General features: G+C 44.8%; 1 protein-coding gene across 5 annotated transcripts in view; it reads left to right on the top strand.

Moving 5' to 3' along the window:
- Positions 1-7,244, top strand: part of gramd4a (GRAM domain containing 4a) — a 173,840-nt gene extending 166,596 nt beyond the window's left edge. For 3 of the 5 annotated variants that reach the window (XM_085768621.1, XM_085768622.1, XM_085768625.1), the window contains 7 exons: positions 780-934; positions 1,612-1,629; positions 2,553-2,697; positions 2,887-2,980; positions 3,345-3,435; positions 3,553-3,621; positions 5,330-5,701. In XM_085768621.1, coding sequence (XP_085624747.1) covers positions 780-934; positions 1,612-1,629; positions 2,553-2,697; positions 2,887-2,980; positions 3,345-3,435; positions 3,553-3,621; positions 5,330-5,440 — 683 coding nt within the window. In that variant the 3' untranslated portion in view covers positions 5,441-5,701. Of the gene's footprint in view, positions 1-779; positions 935-1,611; positions 1,630-2,552; positions 2,698-2,886; positions 2,981-3,344; positions 3,436-3,552; positions 3,622-5,329 lie in introns of all 5 variants that reach the window. The other 2 variants (XM_085768623.1, XM_085768624.1) reach the window with 1 other exon arrangement.
- Positions 7,245-23,923: the final 16,679 nt, after the last annotated feature.

Here is a 23,923-nt window from a genome sequence, read left to right on the forward strand (position 1 = left end):
TTAAAAAAATCAATGGTAAAACCAAATCAACGCCATTGCTCCTCCGAGCCATGCTGGAATTATCACATTTCACATTGCCTATTTCCAATGGTTTGTCTGAGGCAGGAAGTTATACATGACTGAAACATAAACTGGCTGGCAGACACCATTCAATACACAAGTTTGGTTATGTTTTGGAGGTTGTTGATAGCCTACAATGCTTACTTACTGCAAACATATCATTAAGCACGGTAGAAGTGAGAGAGAGAGGTGAAAGATAGTACATATCTTGGATGAATAAATATGACTGTCATCCACTATACCTATTTTTGATTAGCAAACTGCACAAAACTGCAAAAAAGACTTTTATTTCCAAGAACTGCAGTCATATTTATGTATTATTACATTATTGGCACCAATTATTACATTTTCAAAGGTTTTTTTTAATACTAGGCCAATAACGTAATAACCAGCCAATAACTTGTTACATTATTGGCAAAAAGTTATTACGTTATTGGCTCAAAAATGTTATTACATTATTGGCACGTTATTACATTATTGGCTTTATTACATTTAAAATGGCCAAAATTATTACGTTATTGGCTGTTATTACGTTTTTGGTTGCTACAAGGATAAAAAAAAGCTTCACCAAGGCCTAAGAAATAAACATTATTTGAGGTCTTGGAAAGAAGGAGTGACTTGACCTGACAGCATTGTTGTGCAAGATGTAGATGATAACCTCTGCTTCCACAAAAGTTGTTTCCATTCTTTCTCTTATTCTGCATTTTTCCTCTCCCAAGGCCTGTATGCTGGCATCAAGTTCTTCATCATAGACTTCCTGTTCAAGAGTTGTCCAAAGCTGCGTGACAAGTACGACACACCTCACATCGTGTGGAACAGCCTTCCCACCGACCCCCAGCTCAAAGAGAGGACCAACGCCACAGTGTCGCGGCGGGTAAGGCGACCAAAACGCTTAGAGAAAAAAAAAACACATGTTCATCACTCCCTCATTTCCTCCCTTCACGTTTGTGCTTTCCTCAACTTACTCCCAATATACACATGCAGATTACTACTAATTCTCTGCTCAAGCCGTCTTTGTTGCATACCTAAAAACCTCCACTTTAGCCAGTTTAAGGTTACAGCTATAGGGGCTTTGCATTTGCGTCACAAAAACCTTTTGCCAACATTTTTTCTGGATTTATCTTTTATTTACAACCAGCTAATTATTGAAGTATCTACTTGCCACAGAATGAACTTGTGTCCAATTAACATGTAATACAAAATGAGTTGTAAGATTTACAAATAGTCCTGTTTGTGTGGCAGTAGAGTTTGGCTGCAGGTCATGCCTGTCATGTTGGCATGAGCCCACCTACTGAACTGTCAGTCCACCTCCCACCACTGACCCCCCATGGAGAGGCACAGAGAGAAAAAGAGATCAATAACATATTACATATTACTATATTACTACTCGTCAATAATACATTAAAATGCAGCCGCTCACTGTGTGTTCTCCTGTTGTGGATCGTGCACACTGTCTGTCTAGATAGGTTTGAGTGTGTGTGTGAGCTTGTGTTTGTGTGTTTCTGCTGTGGCCTCAGTCACAGGTGTACTCTGTCGTTTTCTCTCTCTCAGCTCTCTGGCACAGAGAAGGTAGGGACTCTGGTGTGTTTCCGTTTGATTCCTCGATTGTGCCTGGGTGTGCTGCCAGCTCAGGACTGGCTCAGGACTGGCTGTCAATGATTGCAAAACAGAATGGATCAAAATGTCACAGTAACCTTTTATTAAGTTGAAGATATATTTTTCTAACTCATCATAAATATCAGACTCATTTTTGTCAAATTTCTTTTGTCAAACTAGTGAATAATAACTGATGTTTTTGATCCATTGACATAGATGCTCAGTTAGAAGTAGCAGTGTGTTTAACTGAGTAGATCACATGCACATAGAATAGTCCCTTGACCACTGTAATTTTATATTAGCTCAATTAGTGCCTATTCCCCACTGTAGGTAGTAATTATCCCTCTAATGTAATTGCTTTTAGATGTTTTAAATGGTGTTGGTTGATTAATTTCAAGCTTTTTTATCATATGTAGCTATTTAACCTACGGTGACCTCACAATAAAATTCTAGCTTAAATATATGAAGGTACATTTTAGTAGTAGTGTGATACATACACCTACACAAATACTATACACAATATTATATATGTAACATTTTCTGATAGTTAAACAAACTAACTAAGCAGCTGGCTTTACAGTAACAGTATGAATGGTGAATGGTGAATGGTGGCCTTACTCTCTGCTTTGCACGTCCCACCTGAGCCAGCTGCAGAGAAACACATGGTGCGGTAATGAAAGCTGAGGAGCTGTTTCAAGAGCGGCCACTTGTCCCGACAGATCCGGGAACATTCAGTTCTGATGGATGGTTCCCCATAATGTGTTGCTCTACTTGAGTTAAAATATTTCTCCCTCTCCTTTCTCCCTTCCCTCGTTATCACTCTTGTCTTCCTTCACGGCCATTTCTCTCACTTCCCCACCACCGCCACCCCCCCCCCGGCCCTCCTCTCCCTCCAGGTTCCGCCGGTGGTCTCTCGCAGCAGCCTCGCCACCGTCCCATGTGGGGTGGGCAGAGAGGAGGAGACCGGTCGCTCCCACAGCACCAAGAAGGGAGCTTTTCATGAGATATTTAATCTGTCAGAGTCGGAGCGCCCTCTGGCGGGTGAGGGGACTTACTGCTGAAAAAGAAAAACTGTTGTGGACCTGTTGATATTCTCATTGTGTGACCCTGAGAAAACAAATAAATGTGGATTTTCTCAGCACAGTGGTTTTAAACCAGTCTGTGTACATGTTTTCCAATGATTTTTAACACAAATCAAAGTTCTCAATGTTTTCTACTTCATGTTCACAGTGTGTGAGAACGGCTGGAGGTGTTGCCTGATCAACCGAGACAGGAAGATGCCCACAGACTACATCAGGAATGGCATGCTCTATGTCACAGAGAAGTAAGTGGGACATCTTTTCTCCTGAGGGGATCTTCCATCATTACATCTCAGACTGCAAAAGAGGTTACTCTAAAAGGTCACTTAAGCAAATGGCTCTGTGGTAATAAGTTTTTGAAACGGTTCTTTACTAAGAGCTACACCCCATCTTCTCTCTCTCTCTTCTCCCGTCTGAGTGTGTCAGTCAGTCAATAGTGGATCAAGTAGGACAGGCCTCCTTTTGAGAATATCTGATCTTTAAATCTCTTTAACTCTCTGGGTACCTAACTGACAACAAGTCAATTTAAGCTGTGGTCCGTTTAGCTCAGCCTCTTTGTTTTCTCAGGACCCCTCTCAACTTTTCACCTCCATTCTTTCTCTCTGTCAGTTACCTGTGCTTTGAGAGCTCCAGCTCCAGGTCCGGCTCCTCCAAGAAGAATAAAGTCATTAAGCTGGTGGACATCACTGACATCCAGAAGGTAACCACACTTAAATACACTTTTAATTTTTAATTGAATCAAATTGGCAAGCGGATTTAATCACAGCAGATGAATCTTCAAACTATAATGACTGTCCTGCTTCTTTTTATCCACCAGTACAAAGTGCTATCAGTCCTACCAGGAAGTGGGATGGGAATTTCCATAGCTACTCCTTCAACTCAGAAGGTACAGTACATGTTTCTTTTCCATTATACTGTGGGTAGTGGTGGTGAAACCAAAGCTTTCTGAAGCACTGAACCACATCGAGACAATTACACTGAAAGTGATTCACTGCTGTGGAGCATTTGATACAGTCAAAATAATGACATCTGCTGGCTGTTGAAGGGAAGAATTGACAAGGCGTCATGATGTCATGACTGTCACAGGTCTCATCCTTTCATTCAGTTTTTAATTAAACTTAGTTCTCTAACCAAACCGGGTGTCATAATGTTATTGTAGTCAAGGAGAATGTTGCAATATAAAGTCTGATAGTGGGTGCCTGTTTTGTTGGAGTCTAACTCTAAGAGGTATTATTATCAGCTGAAGAAATATTTTTATATAGGTATAATGGGAGAAATTAAGGATATGCTTATGCAACCAGCCCACCGACACTTCTGCTTTATATGCTCGAAACAGTCGGGCAAGTGGTGTGATGCCATCACTAACTGTTGGTTCAGATTCTTCATTCTCTCATTAATGGGTTAAAATGATGAGTGTAAGAAATATTTAACCCACTTGATACTAGAAGCCGTCCCACAGACATCTGTTAGAAGCACCAATAAAAATGAATGGTAACATGTTAACCAGTATACATATGAATATATTTTGACCAGATTTTCAGGTATCTTGGTAGATTTACTTTGGCAGACACAAGTTGAAACATGAGGCTTTCACTGGACAACAACAGTATATCCTTTAAAGGGTCTTAGGGCAGGATTTGTGAGAAAATACACATGCGTTTTATGTTTTGTAAATAATAATGAGTGAGGAAGCGTTCAAAACCAAAAAAGAACGAGCCCACCCGCATATCTCTCCATTGCCCTGAACAGGGTCTGTGCTGCATAATGCACTGCAATTCAGGGGGTGGATTTTGCGCGCTGGCTGGCGGACCTGATGTCAGATGACGCTGCATGCGCGTCCCCGACTGCCTTCGAATGGATACATGAAGAGGGCAACCGCGGTGGATCCAAATTACTGTTTGGGAAGCAATGGACTCTTCGCCCGCCAGCAAACAACCCAGCACAACTGAAAGCCCTGTTAAAAGCCATACTAAAGATCATCTATCATCTATCTATTTCTCTACCCCCCCCCCAATTAATTAATTTTAGGAGATTAATGTTGGTCTCATTGATGAAAATGAACAACTGTGGCAGTGGCATTAGTTTGTTTGAATGAAAAGTGAGCAGGACTGCCTCTGGGCTACGTACTGAAATCACCACATTTACGTAAATAAATGTTTTACAATGAACCGATCAGTCTAATAAATTGTATTTTGTTAAGTCAACATGGTTACTATACATGGCAAAGATTATTACCACTTTAAAACTTAAAATTGGTCTGTATTTCTATCGCTCTGGTCGGCAGTCGTCGGGGCGGTGTGTTTCACTGTTTCCTTTCTCCCGACTGTGGCTGACGAGAGGCGACAGACTTGTTGGACAAAGGCCGTCGGCGTCGGGGCGGTGTGTTCCTAGCTTTAAGTAAACAGTGAAGAGTCTGTGCGCGCTCCCGTGCCGGTGGCTTCGCTGGTTGCTGTAGTTACCCGCAGCGGCCCTCGCGTCACTAGCCGTTCTCATTGATCCTGCCCTATGATCCTTTAACATTATAGGACAACTCTCTGCAGTGCAATATGCGATATGTAGAAATGTTTTAATTATTCAGCATCTCTCTCCTCCAGCCATTAGTGTTTGGTGCCATGATCCACAGAGACGAGGCCTTCGAGGCCATCTTCACACAGTACATGAAGATCATGACCACCACCAAACCACCAGCCGCCGCAGAGCTCTAGACCACCTGCGTACCAGCAGCACAGTACTCTGTACTGGGGCTAAAGTCTGAGGCACAAAGCCTCCTGAGTTTCTACTGGACTGGAAGATACCTTTGAAGACCACACTCCTCCGCTCTGCGAGAGCCTCCTCCTCTTGTGACGAGCATCAGCTCCTTCATCGACGGTCACGGACTGGACTTGATTGGTGGCTTCCTGCTTTAGGCCACATCAGAGAGGTTTTCAGAGTGTCGATGGGATTTGGTCACATGACGCAACTTTGGGGGGGGGGGATCAAGTGTGATTTTTATCAATCAGCAGAAGGCTGGTGAAGGGGGCTGGTCCTCCTCTCCCACCTGACCTGACCAAGTGACTGGCTGACTGGTTTCCTGACCTACTTGTTTCTGTGTTTGCATGTTTGAGCGTATGTGTATGTGTGCGTGCGTGCGTGCGTGCGTGCGTGCGTGCGTGCGTGTATGAAGTCAAATTAGGTCTTAAAGTGTGTCAAGTGGCTCTATTTTTCTCAGTAATCAGTCAGTGGTCTGCTGTTGTAGGAAGATCTCAAGAAGTGCTCAACCTGGTTGTGAAATGAATATCCTAAAAAGATAAAACAGTTAATTCTTCTGCCAGAAATCTGTAGAAACTTTTATATGGGATTAGCTCTATAAATCAGTGCAAAAACAACCATTGATGTTGAGATATTTAGATGTTAAACTGGCTGATTGGTACCTCTTGGCATGGTCCAACAAAATTCTGAGTATTAGCACGTGCGTGGTCAGTGATAGTTTTTTTTTTTTTTTTCAAATGTGTATTAGCTGTGAAAATGTCAGATCACAACTTGACTGACACAGAGCCTTTCTGTTAGTTTACATCGCTGCTGTCTAACCCCTGGATTTCCCCTCTTGTTTTTAGACACACATTTCAGCAGCGACACAGTTTTAGTCATCTTTGTGGATCCAACAAGCAGAAGATGTGCGCTGCTTTCTGCATCCGCTTTTGGTGTCTGTAAGTGTGTGTGTGTGTGTGTGAAAAGTGTAGTCAAAAATGCCTTTCTTTTGAAAAATGTATTTTCTTTTTTCGTGTAACAAACAGCCTTCGGGACGAGTAACCAGTGGTCACGCAGCTGCTGTTTGCATCTGAGACGAGAGCACAACACTGGCTGCTGTTTAGAGTCGTGGCACAGAGCAGAACATACCGTCACATGTCTAAGTTCCTCTTTTCAAGGCATAGTCTGTACGTACATAGTGAGATTTTCTTTTTCCAACAGGGGTATTCTCCCTGCACTTTATTAGAGCGTTAACTGGAATTCCTGACATTACTGTGGCAGAACAGACTTCAGATGCTCACTACTTCATTTGGAGTCCGTGGTCAGCGTTTTCAGGTAGTTTCAAAAGGTATTTCTCTCTCTGTCCGACTACTTGAGCCCAGCACTGGTCTCGATTCTGCTGGTGTCAGTGCAGCACAAACTGAGTCTGAACACACTGTATTAATGTTAATGCAGAATTGATCCATGCCACAGGGAGGATGTTACTGTGAGTCAAATGAGCAACAGACTGACCATAAAGGAAGAAGGTACTTCACCTTTATAACGGAACAACTGGCAGATTACTTTCACATCACTGCCCTTCACAGTAAAGTGTTGAGGTATTTCAGCCTTTAAGATGTAAATCATCCCAAGGCCAGTGGAGAAATACTCATAACACACATCCTCTTCTGATTGGGTGTTGTCATGTCCATATTGCCATATCTGCCAGGCTGTGTGAGGTTAGATAAGCAGCAACAAAATCTGTGAGTCCAATTTCTGAAATCAAAAAAAAAGAAAAAAGAACAGGACTATGAGCTATAAAGATATGCCTAATTAGTTTCTGGATTGTTTGTTGATGTTTATGCTTATTTGTTACGCCACAGTGAGTAGAGACTGACATCTGGGTGCTCTTCCACTTGTTCCAGATCTTCTAAATGTTTTTTTTTTAAACAGTAGTCTATGAAGTATACAGACAGACGTCTAGAATGAACTGAATATTTCAGCGTCACTTTATTTTAAGCCACCGTTTGCGAGAATAAAGCTGGCCTTTGCTCTCGCAGAACGGTTTGATATGTAGAAAATATAATGCCAAACTACATGAGACACTTTACCGTGTTATGTGAGAAGAATGGATTTAGGGTACAGCAGTTGAGGTTGTCATTTCTCTTCAGATTTAGAGACAAATTAGTAGCTAATCCACACTCTCAGCTCCTATTTACTGTATACCCAGCAGCACAAGCTTTAGTTTTCTTGTAAATCTTACAAAACGCTGTTCAACGGGAGACCTTGACATTTTAATATTTGCCTTTATTGTGGAAATTTACACTCATTGGACTCTTGTTTCTGGTTTAATAATCTTTAATCACACTTGTTACCTTGTGCTCAAGAAAACCAGAGGATCATTTACAGTTTTCTGCCCTTTAGACTCTTGGATTTAAAATGTCATGGTTTCCCTGGAAAGTCTATACAAGTCCTCTTGTTATCATTGTTAATTAGAATCAACTGGATATGAAATTGCTGTAGATGCAACGGACCAGTTCAAACAACCATTAATATTATTTGTTAGCTGAAATGTATTAAGGATGAATATTTTTTCTTTGACATGTATGCTTATGCCTGTTATTAATAGGCTGCCTTTTCAGACATGGATTTCTATTTTTGTTTAGGAATAAATTTGATCCATGACGGAGGGAAACCTGTTGGATATTAGAGCAGGTAAAATCAGTAAAGTTAATTAACGCTGTCTCACTGTGTGATTGGATGGCTCTTTGTAGTCTTAAAGCTTTTACCTGAAGCCTTTTGTAATCTGTTAACTCTGAAAATCAGCTCTCGGTTTGCAGACCCTGATCCAGGCTGCACAGAATGTATCACGTTTCAATTTTGTTTTTTCTTTTGCCAAATCCTTACATTTTCTGTCTGCCATATTCTGCCTACGCTCATGTTTACAGATGGTTGTAAAATTTTATATATTTTTTTAGCTGTTCTTTTTTCTTTTCTTTTTTTTTACAACCCAGTTTGAATTCCTTTGACTCTGGAGTTATGAAGACTGGATGGCTACACTGTTCTTGAATTAATGTCTCTGCTCTCATTGGATCAGCACCACTCATGTGACTATCTCTGCTCATCTTTAACCAATAGGAAACTCAAAATGATAATGACAACAGGAGCTGTGTTTCAAATTTCACATGTAAATTGTCATATCCAACATCACATTACTTGGTTACAATGTAGTGGAAGTTGCAGTAAAACATCTGATTCACAGGCTTCATCCAGAGCAGAGATGGTCATGGTGGACTGGGATGGCAATAGTAGTGTTTTTGAAATTTAGTTTGTCTGTTGTGACTCAATGCACCTTTTGAAGATTGTAGAAGGTAGAAATAGAGCACGAGTTGGATTCCCATCGTTTTTACGAAATAATGAAATAAACTGTATGCACTTGTACTACTGTAAAGGCACTTTGGAGGGAAGTGTCCAGCAAATATTTAAAATATGTTGTTTGAAATTTTGGAAAATATGCCTGCTTGCTTTCTTCATGAGAACTGTGAAAAGATTGATACTACTGTCTTGTCTTGTCTGTCTGGTTTAGACAGGTTTTATTACTTTTGGATAAACTGGACAGCTGGCTAGCTGGACAGTTTCCACTTGTACATTTTCAGTAACATCAACCTCTGTGTTCATTCAAATTGTGAAGTTCACTTCAGTTCAAAAAGGAATACATAGTTACTGACTTTTTTCAAAGCTAAGTGATCACATGACTGATCAAATGCACCTCTGTACATCACAAGTCGTGACCACAGCACTTCCTGTGGCTTCTCATTGCCACTGGTGTTACCTGTTGACGTGTTGGCAGAGGGTGGACCAGTGGCACCTTCACTAGAGGTTCCCAAACTCTATACTTCCTAAAATATTTTTTGGTCATTCAACCAAGTTGTCATTTAGTTCTTCCTGATGCAGTGTAGACATCCCCTTAGTGTTCTTTGGTTGCAGATAGGCTGTACAGAGGGAGTCGTGACACTCACTAAAAATTTAATCACCCAATTGTTTGTGCAAAAGAAGCTGTTGGGAAGTTGTTTTCCAGGCGGCTTATTACAAACTAATAGCTGGCCACATGGGGTATCACAAAACACTGACTGGTTAATGGCCCGATTCTATTGGCCTGGCATTCAGGGAGCTGACAACTACTGGTGTGCCTCCTGCCTCAAATTGGTTAACAATTGGTTAACCAACAAGCTGCAACAAAAGCACCCATTGCTCTTAACTGAGGTTCCGGTTGAATGGGCTGCTACAGTACCTCATCAGGTGGTTTCACTGAAATGTATAAGGATATCATTTTTGCTTTAGTCCTGGTGGGCTACACAACACAATTCTACTCACGCTGTTAGGCAGGAAATCGAGTAGGGTTCTGGACCTGGTTAGAAAAAACTGTGAGGAAGGTCCAAGCCTGAGAGGAAATAAGATTTAGTACATCCTGGACCTGAAAGCAAAATTCCATTCAGGTCTAAGTTGTAAAGGGTCCTTGTACATGTGTTTTGTTTTTTACAACATATTTTTTTATGCATTCTTTTATTTTCTTCCTGTGTGATTTGCTTTTTAGAAAACATACTTTGTAAAACTCCTTCCTGGTGTTCAGACAGGTGTGGGCCAGTACGGCTCAGGGGAACAGTGGTATCAGTCTTCACATGTAACTCTCAGCAAGAAAACAAAAATGCTTACTGACAAAAATGTTAAAATATTCATTTATCGTTTTGTCATTAACGATCAGCTAGATAATGACTGCCATTCTGTGCATATTGCTACTGGTAAATGATACAGAATAAGTGTGAGGATGTTGCTGCTTTCATAATCACAGGGACAAACAGTGTTGTCTTTTCAAGGTCCCCTCCATTGAAGATGGTGTCCTCGCTGTTGTATTAAATATGTGGTTTCTCTAACTTAGTAGGGAGGTTAAGCCCAAAAAATAGGCCTTTGACTTCAAGTCATGATGCAAAGGTTTCCTTTGGCATGGAAGTACCTTAGGGTCATACAAATAAATCTATCCTAAGACACAAGTGAGATCACACTTGTATCCGAAATAAACACGTTTTTAAAATGCCTTTTTTTAATTGAGAATCACATGTTAAAAGCACATTCCATTTAGAATGTCCATATAAACTCAGGCAGATCCCCTAATGCCTTCAGCTCCTGGATGAGATCTACAGCTTCTGAGACAACATGGAGCTGCTTGTGTGACAGGATATTGGGTTTTATTCATGTAAAAACATGAATAAAACTAGCTGATACTGATTTGTTGAACATCAGACAACAAATATAGCCTACAAGTAGTTAAATAATAAGATGTAATTCATATCACAGTAGTGTCAGGAAAGACCAATTAGCCAAATATTGTGTTGGTCAAAATATAGGCCTACCTATAACTAGTTACTGCTTGTGTATGTTGATTTAAAAAAGTTGAATTTACATGTATGACCCATTCTGGGTCATATTAGAAGTCAACTTAAAGTCAAAGGAAAAATGTTTTTACTGTTCTCAAATGTAAAAATGGGTCACATAGGACCCTCTACATTATTTAAGGCTTATATAACCTGATACTGAATAATAATTTTACATTGTGCTCCTCCTAACGTAAACTAACACATTTTAGTGTAGAACGCCCTTAATAAGGAATGTTCAGCTTTTATAGGGAAGTTTAGGTTCGCAGCTCCCACATAAAGCATATGATTAGGACTGACTTATTTCACCAGCGCAGTATAGCTGGCTAAGATCCTCTCTTAGAGTAATGTTGATAAACTATAAACTTCATTATTTTGGTAGATTTTTACTTTTGTGAATGCTTGTTAATGCTCATCTTATCAATCTCATGATGTTACAGTATCTTTATTTCTTATTTCAAATTAGCCATAATGGAATGTCTTGACTGGACTTTATGCTTCTTATGTGAGTCCGCCCTACAGATTGAAAAACATTAGATCCCTGTTTATCATTCAAACTGAGAAACAATCCTGAAATATTGCAATCATGTTACAAATAAGCTGTAGATCACATCCAGGAGCTGAAAACATTGTAGTTTCTATGGACATTCTAAATGGAATGTGCTTTTAACATGCGTTTTCTCAATTAAAAAAGGCATTTTAAAAACGTGTTTATTTCGGATACAAAGTGTGATCTCACTTGTGTCTTAGGATAGATTTATTTGTATGACCCTAAGGTACTTCCATGCCAAAGGAGACCTTTACATCATGACTTGAAGTCAAAAGTCGCTTAACCTCCCTACTAACTGTGTGTAAATGTTAATTAAGCGTTTTCCAAAAGCATCTCAACATCCTAGTGATCCACGCCGCATGTAGAGTACACCAGGGTTCCTGCTTCTTTCTGGACAACTCGACTCTTGCAAGGCTGCAGAAAAACCTTAATCTGACATTCTGACTGGAGCAAATCTAAAAATTTTAATTAAAAACATCTCAGTCCTGTTTTATGGATTGAGACAGAAGTCGTCATACTTGGTACAGCCAGTGAACAGCAAATTAAAGCCTGAGTGTCACTGGTGAAACACTGCAATCATCATAATGGGTAATTCATTTGTTATCTGTGACGGTCACTATAATTTCTTTTTTTTTTGTCAAAGAGGAATTTGTATACAAATTATTGAAATGTACAGTGAAGAAAACAAAGAAGAACACTGAGTTTTTAAAAGACACGTCTATTGTAAAGGATAATGTGATGTACATTTTTTTAATTTAAGTAAATTAATTTAAGGTATTCTGCTCTTCTGTGTCTTTTGTCCATGCACGATTCCATTACAGCACCGACTGGAGTGTGTTTTGGCTCTTTGTTGCAGTACCACTGCTCAACCACATGAGGTCACTGTGAGACTTTGTGTTAAGTTTAAAACCAATCAGCTGGGAGGGTTTTCTCTTTGCCCTCCTAGTGATGAGAGTAACGACACTTCCCGTGTTAAGCCATTTACAGCTAGCCATATGGTTGTATATTTTCTGCACAGTAAATGAATGAATACGCAAAATTAAAGAGATAGTTCACCCAAACTTCAAATTTCACTCATTATCTACTCACCCTCATGTCGACTAAGAGCTGTGAGAATTTTCAGAGTACTCCGTTCCTTCTCCAAGTTACGGGGGGGTCCGCGCAGCAGTATTTGTCCATATAATGGTTGTCAGTGGATACCAACTTTCTTCGTCCAAAAAGACACACCAAAAAACATCCAAATACCTCCATGCTGCTCATGTGTAATGTCCCTCTTGTATTGGCGCCCCGACATGAGAAATTGTTCCGCCGGTCAGTGCAAATCACGCGAGATTTGCACTGACACAGGAAGAGCAGTGAACTGAGACACTGGGAGCTTCCGCTACAAACAAGCTTAAAATATAGACTTATTTAATTTTTTTCTGAACAATTTCTCATGTTAGGGCTTCAATACAAGAGGGACATTACAGACGAGCAGTATGGAGGTATTTGGATGTTTTTTGGTGTGTCTTTTTGGACGAAGAAAGTTGGTATCCATTCACAACCATTATATGGACAAATACTGCTGCGTGGACCCCCCTGTAACTCAGAGAAGGGACGGAGGACTCTGAAAATTCTCACAGCTCTTAGTTGACATGAGGGTGAGTGAAATTTGAATTTTGGGTGAACTGAGCCAGGCCCAGGCCTGCTCTTCTTCCAGTTGATGGCAAATCCCAACTTGGTCAGGTGAAGTACCAACTGAGCTGTGTGAAAAAATGGCCCATTGTTTGGACCTGGCCATCACGATGAGGTCGTCCAGATAAAAGAAGACCCTCATCCCCTGGCTGCGCAGCGGCTGTAGCGCTGCGTCCACACATTTGCTGAACGTACGAGGGGCCAGGGAATAGCCAAATGGCAGCCTGTTGTATTCGTAGGCTGTTCCCTGGAATGCAAAACGCAGGAACTTCCTGTGTTTTGGTGCCACCTCGACGTGAAAATAAGCGTCCTTCAAGTCGATGGTTGAGAACCAATCGCCTGGTTGGACGAGTTCCAGCAGCCTCCTTGTGGTTAGCATGCGGAACGTTTTGCGACCGATACGTGTGTTCAGGGCACGGAGGTCCAGGATGGGTCTGTAGCCCCCTGTCTTTTTGGGAACCAAAAAGTATGGGGAGTAAAAACCTCGTTACTTGTCGTGAAGAGGGACAATTGACACGGCCTGTTTTGATAGCAGGTCCTGAAATTCCCCCTCGAGGAACTCTATCTCATGTTGAGAGGATAGATTAATCTCTTGTATGCCCCTGAACGCTGGGGGGAGCCCGCAGAACTGGAGAGAATATCCTAGTCTGAGGGTCCTGTCCAGCCAGTCTGTCAGTACATAGCTGCTCCGCCATGCTTCGTAAAAACACATGAGAGGACGTGCAGACAGCTGTGGAGCGGCTTTTAGAAAGCTGTGGTACACAATTTAGGCCCTCTCCGCCGCCAAACCCGCCATAAACGGGAGTTTGGCCCATGGGGGGCCCTCTGTGAAAGGGCTGAGTCGTCCCTGAACGCACCAGGCCCGTTGTCCGAGCTCTCGGGGCCGTCCGTGAACGCATCTCTGTTGTCCGAGCCGGCGTGGTGTCACCTGAACGCACCGCCGCCGCCCGGCACTTCACAGTCATGGCGTCCCTGTTGCTGTTAGATCCGCCTGTGGAAATAACAGTCACAGGACCAGAGCGGTCAGACGTTGGCCGCTCTACTGCTGTTTACCGGGGAGACAGTTCGTGTTAGCCCGGCCGCTTCACTGGAGCGGTGCGGGTTAAAACGAGCGTGAAGCAGCCGTCTCATTGTCCGGAAACACAGCCCTGCCGTGCTGCTGTGAACGATGATTAGCTTCACCGCTGTAGCCGCAGGCTCGGCGGTGACAATCATCGCTTGTCAGCCGGTCAACACGCTGAGCCGGACGCACCGCGGAAGTGACACGGTGTCGGCTAGCACCAGTGGGGAGCGATGTTTTCTCGTGCAGCCTCGCCGGTTGTAGCGCTCATATAGAGGGACAATGGTATAGCTTTTACCCGGTTGACAACGGTGCTCCGCTCTACCGCGTCTCCCACAACGGAGACGGTAGAGGGTGTGTTGTGTGAGTGTGCTTGTGAAACCGTGACCGGAGGGCCTTGCCTGCCGGGCCCGCTGCGGGGATGTGACGGTGTAACACAAGCCACCGGCAGCCTGACCGACCGGTGTAGCCACCGCTACGGGACGCGCTGGGGCCCCGTGCGGGGCGTTGCTGCGGCGGGCCCGCTGGGGCCGGCTGTGGGTCAGCTGGGGGATCCGCCGCGGGCGATCCCTCCGGCGGCGATCCCTCCGCCTCGCCGTAGCGTTGCGGCGGGGCAGCTTGACCTCTCCCTTCTGCTTGGCGGCGACAGCGAGCGGTAGATGACAGCTCAGCTGCGCCTTTTCCTCCTCCAGCCTCTTTAGCCGCTGCGTCACCGTAGTGAGGGAGCCAAAGAGACCGTCAGTAGAGACCGATGCAGCCAGAAGATCCTCTCGGTCCCTTCTGGGGAGGGCGGTGAGACCTAGCCAGACGTGGAGAGAGCCGACGACCGACAGTGACATCACTCGTCCGGCAGCAGTAGCAACTCCCTGTATGAGGTTGTTCATCTGACCGATGGTCCGGCCGAGATACTCCATAGTGTCAGGGGAAGGGGGGGCGTCGCGCGGGAGTGAAGCCGCCGCTGCTACGCCCAGCACACCTAGGTTGTTTGCTGCTGCTGCTAGTTGCGCGCCCAGCTGGAATATCTTGTCAAAATATTCCAGCGTGTCCTTATCCTGCGGCAGCGGTGGTAGTGGCTTTCTGTGTCCTGACCAGCCGGCTGAGTGCGGGATAATGAGCGCAGCCAGAGCGTCTTCGAGCGGGGGCACACCGGGGAACACGGTCCTTCTCGCCCTGCAGTGTGGGGAAGCCCGACTTACGGGAAGTCGAGCTTGATAGAAGCGGCGCCAAACACCGTCGAGCAGTCGGAGAGGGAGAGTTCATCCTCCTCGTCTCGTAGCGGCGGCGAGTCTACAGCAGAGGCTGAGGCGGGTCTAGGCGGCGAAGCTTCATCAGGCGGCGTGGAGGTGGTGTACGGTGGAGCGGCGTCCTCCTCCTGCCGTCGCTGCTCCAGCGGTGGCGCGCTTCCTCCCGAGACACTCGAAGCAGAGAAGATATGGGTCTGCCGGGGCGATGATGCCGTTAGGGCAGGCCGACAGAGGCGTTGTTCCTGAAGCGGCGACTCCATCCTTGGAGCTAGTGTGACAGTGGGCACTCACCGACACTGAAGTAAAAGGAATGAGGGCAGCTGGCGGTGCATCTGCTTATATAGCCCGCTAAAGGGCGGGAAAGGTAGGCACGCAAATTTCAGTGGGCCATCGCGCGTACGCGATTGGAGGAGAGATATACCCATAGAGTCCAGTAGAGGGCGAAGCCTGTGTGAGATATAACTTATCTCTGAGAAGCTGAACCTAGATGCCAGTGCTATGGCCATTGAGAGGGCCCATCGTGTGGGGAAGCTGGACTACAGGGAGGAAAGGCAACGGCCTAGACCAATTGTGGATACACCTTTTTTTACACCCTTTTTCCCCGTTTTGTGCGTACGCACTTTTCTCTGCCAAATTTGGGATTTATCAAACCAAAACCTGACGGGAAAAAGTGCGGACATTTACACCCATTTTGACCCTGGCGTACCGTGATTTACACCTTTTTTGAGGAACAGGAGGAATTGGCGACACCGTTGCTGAGTCAGAGAACTGTAGCATGAGAGGGAGAGAGGAGCGTGGAGTACATTTAGAAGAGCACAGTAGGATTTTTTTGAAGTAATTGTGGTAGTGGTGGACCGTTCCAATCCAACCCGCTCTACACTAACACTAGGCTATATGTTAATTGATAAACAGAGCGGATTGAGGATTTTGCTTTTTTGCTTTTACACACTATAGTGTGACGTCTGACAAGGATCAAACCCGCCAAGTTTAAAAACACATCAGCAGCAGCGCAAACTGATCTGTAGCCTAGACTGTTATTATTCTGTCACCTGAGTTAACGAGGTGCACGTGAGTTTGGAGCTGACGAGAGGAGAGAATAAAGAGTGAGACAACGCGGCCCTGAGGAGGAACAGTGAAGGACTCAGCTGTCATGGAAAATTACCTAAACCGAGTCCAGTAGAGCTGTAACTGTGTGGAAAGGCCTGCAAAGTAATGGTAGGTAACTATCGTGGAAACACTGCTTTAGCCTACATTGTTTTAACATCTAGGTGTAAAAAAAAAAAAAAAAGATTTTCTGGGATAAAGGGGCAGATTACATAAGATTATTCTTCTTTCTGCTCCCGTTTGTTGAGATTTGGGAGGTTTTTGTTTATATTGTAGCTTATTAAAATGCAAGATAATATAATATTCACATCCCAAACATACACACAAACAGGATGTGGATGGAAAACCCAGTAACACACTCAGACAGAGACTGATACATCCCAAGGATAGAACACCACACACCCACAAAAGCAATCTGGTTTACGCTGTCCAATGCAACGAGGAATGCAAAGACCTCTACATTGGAGAAACAAAACAACCACTGCATAAACGCATGGCCCAACACAGGAGAGCTAAATCCTCAGGCCTGGACTCTGCTGTCCATTTACATCTCTCAAGGAGAAAGCCTGTTCTGCCCTGAATATGTTTAATATGTTTAAAAGACACTCAAAATGACATTGAAATGTTAATTTACTGTTTTCTACATTTATATGTATTTCCGGCGCTTTTATTTTGAAAATCTCCCGAACCGGATGTAGGAAGTAAAAACGTAAACGAGAGGAAAAAACGAGTGTGTGTACATCGTCTCACGGCCGCATCAATGCAGTTATCTCTCAGAAAGCAATGGTTGTAAGTGTTACACATAGTTTACAGGTTTGATAAGATGTGTTGATATATTTCAAGGGTATTTTGTGTATAAAAGTAACGGTTTAATGCCGTGCTTGTGTGACAGCAGTGTGTATACTTACCTGCTAAGTTGCCTTGTTTTCTAGCCTGCTGTGCTAATACCTGTTGAGTTAATATGAAGCAGTCAACACGTTGATACTGATATTTACATGACTGTTTATTAAGACACTTTTTTGTATCTTTCTTTTCTAGTTTTACACCGAATTCAGTGCAGTCAGAAATGCTGACTTATGTGTAAGAAGATATTAAAGGAGCAAGCCGCTCACTTCCTGGCTCTTGAATAAGGAGTTTGGCTGGCTGTTTAATCTGTGTTCACGCAAGAGCATAACACATAGAGAGAACAGTACAGTAAAAAACCATATCATCAGAGGGATTCGCCTGCTGCAGTTATGGAAGCCCAGACAACGCAGAAGGATGAAAAGGCAGCGTCAGAGGCCAGCTCAAAGCGCACATCTTCCTCCAAGCATTCAGTGGCTAGCGCTGCTGCTAAGGCCAGAGCCGCAGCTGAAGCTGCACGCACCAGAGTCACATATGGACAAAAAGAGCTGGAATTGAAAAAGCAAAGAGCCAAATTGGATTTGGAAAAAGCTACAATAGAAGCGGATCTAGAAGCACTAGGACTTGAAAAAGCAGCTGCTGCTGCTAACGCAGAGGCTGAGATTTTAGAAGCTGCAGCACGATCAGAATATGAGGACATAGGCAGTGTCCTCAGGAGTGACGTCTCACCACAGGTAACCAAACAGCGAACAGAGGCATATCTGGACCATCAAGCTCAGACCAGCTTCAGTCCTAACACACCTGCCCCAGACACACTGTTCCCTCCCCATATGAAAAAGACACAGCCACTGACAACGCAGGAGGCCCCTGAGTTAAGCCCCATCCACCGTCATGATGGTTCACCCACAACACCAACGCACACAAAGACTTCTGCTATTGCTCCAGCCGCTAACATGATAGACTTTGCTAAATATCTGGCACGCAGGGAGTTAGTAACTACAGGTCTTACCAAGTTTGATGACCAGCCTGAGAGCTTCAGAGCGTGGCAGTCCTCCTTCTATAACGCCACTCAAGACTTAGACCTAACAGCTGGTGAAGAGTTAGATCTCCTGGTAAAATGGCTAGGAAAGGAATCATCTGAACACATTAAAAGAATTCGAGCAGTACATGTCACTAACCCTGAAGCCGCACTTCAGATGTCTTGGACAAGGCTCAGAGAGTGCTACGCCGCCCCTGAAGTGATAGAGAGCACTCTATTCAAGCGGTTGGACAATTTTCCTCGTCTCACTTCAAGGGAGAACATTAAACTAAGAGAACTTAGTGACCTGCTCATGGAGCTGCTCTCAGCCAAAGACGATGGGTACTTACCTGGACTCAGCTACCTTGACACACCTCGGGGCATTAACCCCATCGTCGAAAAGCTGCCAATAAACCTGCAAGAAAAATGGCTGTCTACTGGGTCAAGATATAAAGAACATTATGCTGTAATTTATCCCCCGTTCTCCTTCTTTGCTGACTTTGTCAACGGTGAGGCAAAAGCTAGAAATGACCCCAGCTTTGTCGTGATGAACAACAGCCGCACTCATTTCCGTAATGAGAGGCCCATAGCAAAGCATGAGGGTGTGAGAACAACTATAGCCGTCCACAAGACAGACTTGTCAGCAGCAGCAGGTCCAAACTCAACGTATAGAGCAGAGATGGAGAAGAGAAACAGTGGTGATCCAGCTAAATACTGCCCACTTCACAATAAAGCTCATCCTCTGGAAAAGTGCAGAGCCTTTAAAATGAAGCCGCTGACAGAACGCAAAAGACTGCTAAGAGAGCACAGACGATGTTTTAGGTGCTGCTCTGCTACTCACATGGCCAAAGACTGTTCTGTGGAACTGAACTGCTACGAGTGTGAGAGTGATCGACACTGCACCGCCATGCATCCAGACATACACCTCTCACCAGCAGCGTCATCTGTGACTGAGCCAGACACAGAGCAGCAAAGCAACACGCCTTCAGAGGTTACGTCACGTTGCACTGAGGTCTGCGGAGAAGGCCTCCCAGCACGATCTTGTGCAAAGATATGCTTGGTTCAAGTTTTTCCACAAGGACAAAAGGAACGCTCAGTCAAGATGTACGCCATCCTTGACGACCAAAGCAATCGCTCGCTGGCTAGAGCTGAGTTTTTCCAGCTGTTTGGTATCCAAGGCAACGCTTCACAGAACATGCGCCGGCACTGTTGAAATGACTGGAAGGAAGGCAGTCGGTTTCCAGGTACAAGCAATAAATGGTGAAGTGTGTTTAGACTTACCGCCACTCATTGAATGTAATGAAATCATGAGCAATCGATCAGAAATCCCCTCACCAGAGGTCGCTCTTTCCCACGCTCACCTGAGACCTGTGGCGCCCTACATCCCAGAGCCCGATCCTGAGGCGCAGATCCTGATCTTACTGGGGAGAGACCTCATACGTGTACACAAGGTGAGACAACAAATCAGTGGGCCCCACGATGCACCCTTTGCCCAGCGTTTGGATTTAGGGTGGGTTATAGTGGGGGAAGTTTGTATTGATAGTGCTCACAAACCCACTGTCGCCGTCTTTAAGACCAACGTCCTGCAGAATGGACGTCCATCCTATCTGACGCCTTGTCAGAAACACATCAGCGTCAAAGAAAAAGTGAGCTACGGCGGGGAGCACAGACACGGCACCTCTACTCACCTCTCCAGCTGTTCTGGCAACGGTGTGGCAGCTCAAGACAAGCTTGGATGCAGTGTGTTCGTGAGAACAGAGAATGATGACAAACCTGCCTTGTCTTTCGAGGATGAAACATTTTTGAAGGTCATGGAAAAGGAGTTTCACAGAGATGAAAAGAACAGCTGGACTGCTCCTCTACCTTTCCGGTCCCCCAGGCCACGCCTCCCTAATAACCGTGCTCAAGCCCTCTCCCGTCTCCACTCCTTGCGGCGTACTCTGAGTAAAAATCCTGAAATGAAAAAACAGTTTGTAGCCTTTATGAAGAGGCTTTTTGTAAACGGACATGCTGAAGAAGCTCCCGTTCTTCCTGAGAGTGCAGAGTGCTGGTACTTACCCATTTTCGGAGTGTACCATCCCCAAAAGCCGGGTCAGATACGAGTTGTATTTGATTCGAGCGCACAAGAAAATGGCATCTCTCTTAACAACGTCCTGCTTTCAGGCCCCGACTTAAATAACTCGCTCCTGGGAGTGCTGCTCAGATTCAGAAAAGAACCGGTCGCACTGACTGCTGACATCCAACAAATGTTCTATGGATTCTTGGTGAGAGAAGACCACAGAGACTACTTAAGATTCCTCTGGCACAAGGATAACGATCTGACTAAGGAAGTGATGGAGTTCAGGATGCGAGTACATGTGTTTGGGAACAGCCCTTCGCCGGCAGTCGCGATATACGGCCTCCGGAGAGCTGCCCAAGAAGGCGAACAAAAGTACGGCTCTGACTCTCGCCACTTCGTTGAGCGACACTTTTATGTGGATGATGGGCTCATCTCCCTCCCATCTGAGACTGAAGCCATCGATCTGCTCAAGCGCACTCAAGCTTTGCTGGCAGAATCAAATCTGAAACTGCATAAAATCGCCTCAAACAGTGTCACAGTGATGCAAGCCTTCACACCTGACGACCTGGCTGCAGGCCTGAGAGACCTAGGCCTCGACAAAGAAGAGCTTCCAGTGCAAAGAAGTCTCGGTTTGTGCTGGAACATAGACTCTGACACTTTCACATTTAAAGTGGCAGTCAACGACAAGCCATTCACTCGCCGTGGAGTGCTATCCACCGTCAATAGCCTCTTCGACCCATTGGGCTTGGTTGCGCCAGTGACCATTAAAGGGCGAGCTTTGCTCAGAGAACTTTCTGCCGACATTCACGAGTGGGACACTGAACTTCCTGCAGACAAGTTAAACAAATGGGAAACATGGAAAGAATCATTAAAGGACCTGAGTGCACTACATCTTCCCCGCTCCTACATACAACAGTCTCTCTCCAGTGCCACATACACAGAGTTATGTCTTTTTTCTGATGCTTCAAACTGGGCAATAGGGGCAGTAGCTTACCTCAGAGTTGTCATGACAGATGGACAGTGTCGAGTTGGCTTTGTGCTCGGAAAAGCTAAGCTGGCTCCTCAACCCGAGCCCACCATTCCTCGCCTCGAACTGTGTGGAGCTGTGCTGGCCGTCAAGATGGCTGAACTGATCCTCGACGAGCTTGACCACAAACCAGATGCAGTGAGGTTCTATTGTGACAGTAAAGTTGTCCTTGGTTATATATACAATGAATCAAAGCGATTCTTTGTGTATGTACACAACCGTGTTCACCGTATACGCAAGACAACTTCCCCTCAACAGTGGCATTATGTGCCTACAGGTCAAAATCCAGCCGACCTGGCCACCAGATCTGTTCCAGCGTCCCAACTTACCAGCAGCATGTGGTTTACAGGGCCAGAGTTCCTTCACAAACCGTTTCTGGCTGAAACACAGGAGACCTTTAAGTTGGTGGATCCCGAAACAGATGCAGATGTGAGACCTCAAGTGACCACTCTTGCTACCTGCATTAGTGAATGTAAACTTACCTCAGGACGCTTCCAACGCTTCTCCACTTGGGGGTCTTTGCTGAGAGCAGTTTCCTTCTTGATCCATCAAACTCATTCATTCAGATCTGACTCACCAGCTACATGTAAAGGATGGCATCGATGCAGCAGACTTCGTACTCCAGAAGAGCTGACAGCAGCCAAGCGGTTCATACTCACGTCTGTTCAAAGAGATGCTTATCCAGAAGAGTACACTGCACTGCAAGAAGACAGAGAAATTTCAAGAACAAGTACAATCCTGAACCTCGATCCATCCATGAATGATGGCCTCTTACGGATCGGAGGACGTCTGAGACATGCATCAATCAGTCCAGAGGTGAGAAATCCAATCATTCTCCCGAAACAAAGTCACGTCACAACACCACTGGTGAATCATTATCACATGAAAGTTGAACACCAAGGGCGACAATTCACCGAGGGTGCAATCAGGGCTGCAGGCCTGTGGATTGTTGCTGGCAAGAGGCTGATAAGTTCAGTCCTTCATCGTTGTGTAACCTGCCGCAAGCTGAGGGGAAGACTTGAGGTCCAAAAGATGGCCGACCTCCCTCCAGAGCGCCTGAGCTCATCAGCGCCATTCACCTATGTAGGATTGGACGTTTTCGGCCCCTGGGAGGTTCTCACCCGACGCACCAGAGGTGGCGCAGCTCAGAGTAAGCGCTGGGCCATACTTTTTACATGCATGAGTACCCGAGCTGTGCATGTAGAAGTCATAGAGTCCATGGATACAGCCAGCTGCATTAACGCCCTCCGAAGGTTTTTCGCTTTAAGAGGGCCAGCGAAGCAGCTGAGATCAGATCGGGGCACAAACTTTATCGGAGCCAGTTCTGAACTGGGCATGAGACCGGATGATCCAAAGCAAACCAGCACTTTGAAGTACTTACATGAGAATGGTTGCACATGGGAATTCAACCCCCCGCACGCATCCCACATGGGAGGGGTGTGGGAGCGCATGATTGGCGTGACCCGGAGGATACTCGATGCCATGTTGCTGCGAACCAAACATGCTCACCTGACTCATGATGTGCTCTGTACTTTAATGGCAGAGGTGTGTGCTATAATCAACGCCAGATCCTCCGATCCCTCCTCTCCAATGCTGCTGACCCCTGCTATGCTCTTGACCCAAAAACCAGGTGTGTCTCCTCCACACGGCAGTTTCGGGGAAAAGGATCTTTTCAAGTGTCAATGGAGACAGGTGCAGGCACTTGCCAATGAGTTTTGGAGTCGATGGAGAACTGAATACCTCCACACCCTTCAGCCAAGGCGTAAGTGGCACACAGCATGTCGCAAAAACGAGTGTGTGTACATCGTCTCACGGCCGCATCAATGCAGTTATCTCTCAGAAAGCAATGGTTGTAAGTGTTACACATAGTTTACAGGTTTGATAAGATGTGTTGATATATTTCAAGGGTATTTTGTGTATAAAAGTAACGGTTTAATGCCGTGCTTGTGTGACAGCAGTGTGTATACTTACCTGCTAAGTTGCCTTGTTTTCTAGCCTGCTGTGCTAATACCTGTTGAGTTAATATGAAGCAGTCAACACGTTGATACTGATATTTACATGACTGTTTATTAAGACACTTTTTTGTATCTTTCTTTTCTAGTTTTACACCGAATTCAGTGCAGTCAGAAATGCTGACTTATGTGTAAGAAGATATTAAAGGAGCAAGCCGCTCACTTCCTGGCTCTTGAATAAGGAGTTTGGCTGGCTGTTTAATCTGTGTTCACGCAAGAGCATAACACATAGAGAGAACAGTACAAAGCCCACTCCTTTGATGACAACAATGTCCACATCCTGGACAGAGGACAGATGGTTTGAAAGAGGAGTAAAAGAAGCCATCTATGTAAAAGTAGAGAAACCATCCCTAAACAGAGGAGGAGGTCTGAGACACCACCTATCTCCAATTTACAATGCTGCCCTTTCATCCCTTCCCAGGAGATTCAACAATCTAATCTCAAAGAACAACTGTTCACAAA

This window comes from Trachurus japonicus, chromosome 23 (genome assembly GCF_045865225.1).
Source record: "Trachurus japonicus isolate A0001 chromosome 23, Traja_1.0".
Lineage (NCBI taxonomy): Eukaryota > Metazoa > Chordata > Actinopteri > Carangiformes > Carangidae > Trachurus > Trachurus japonicus.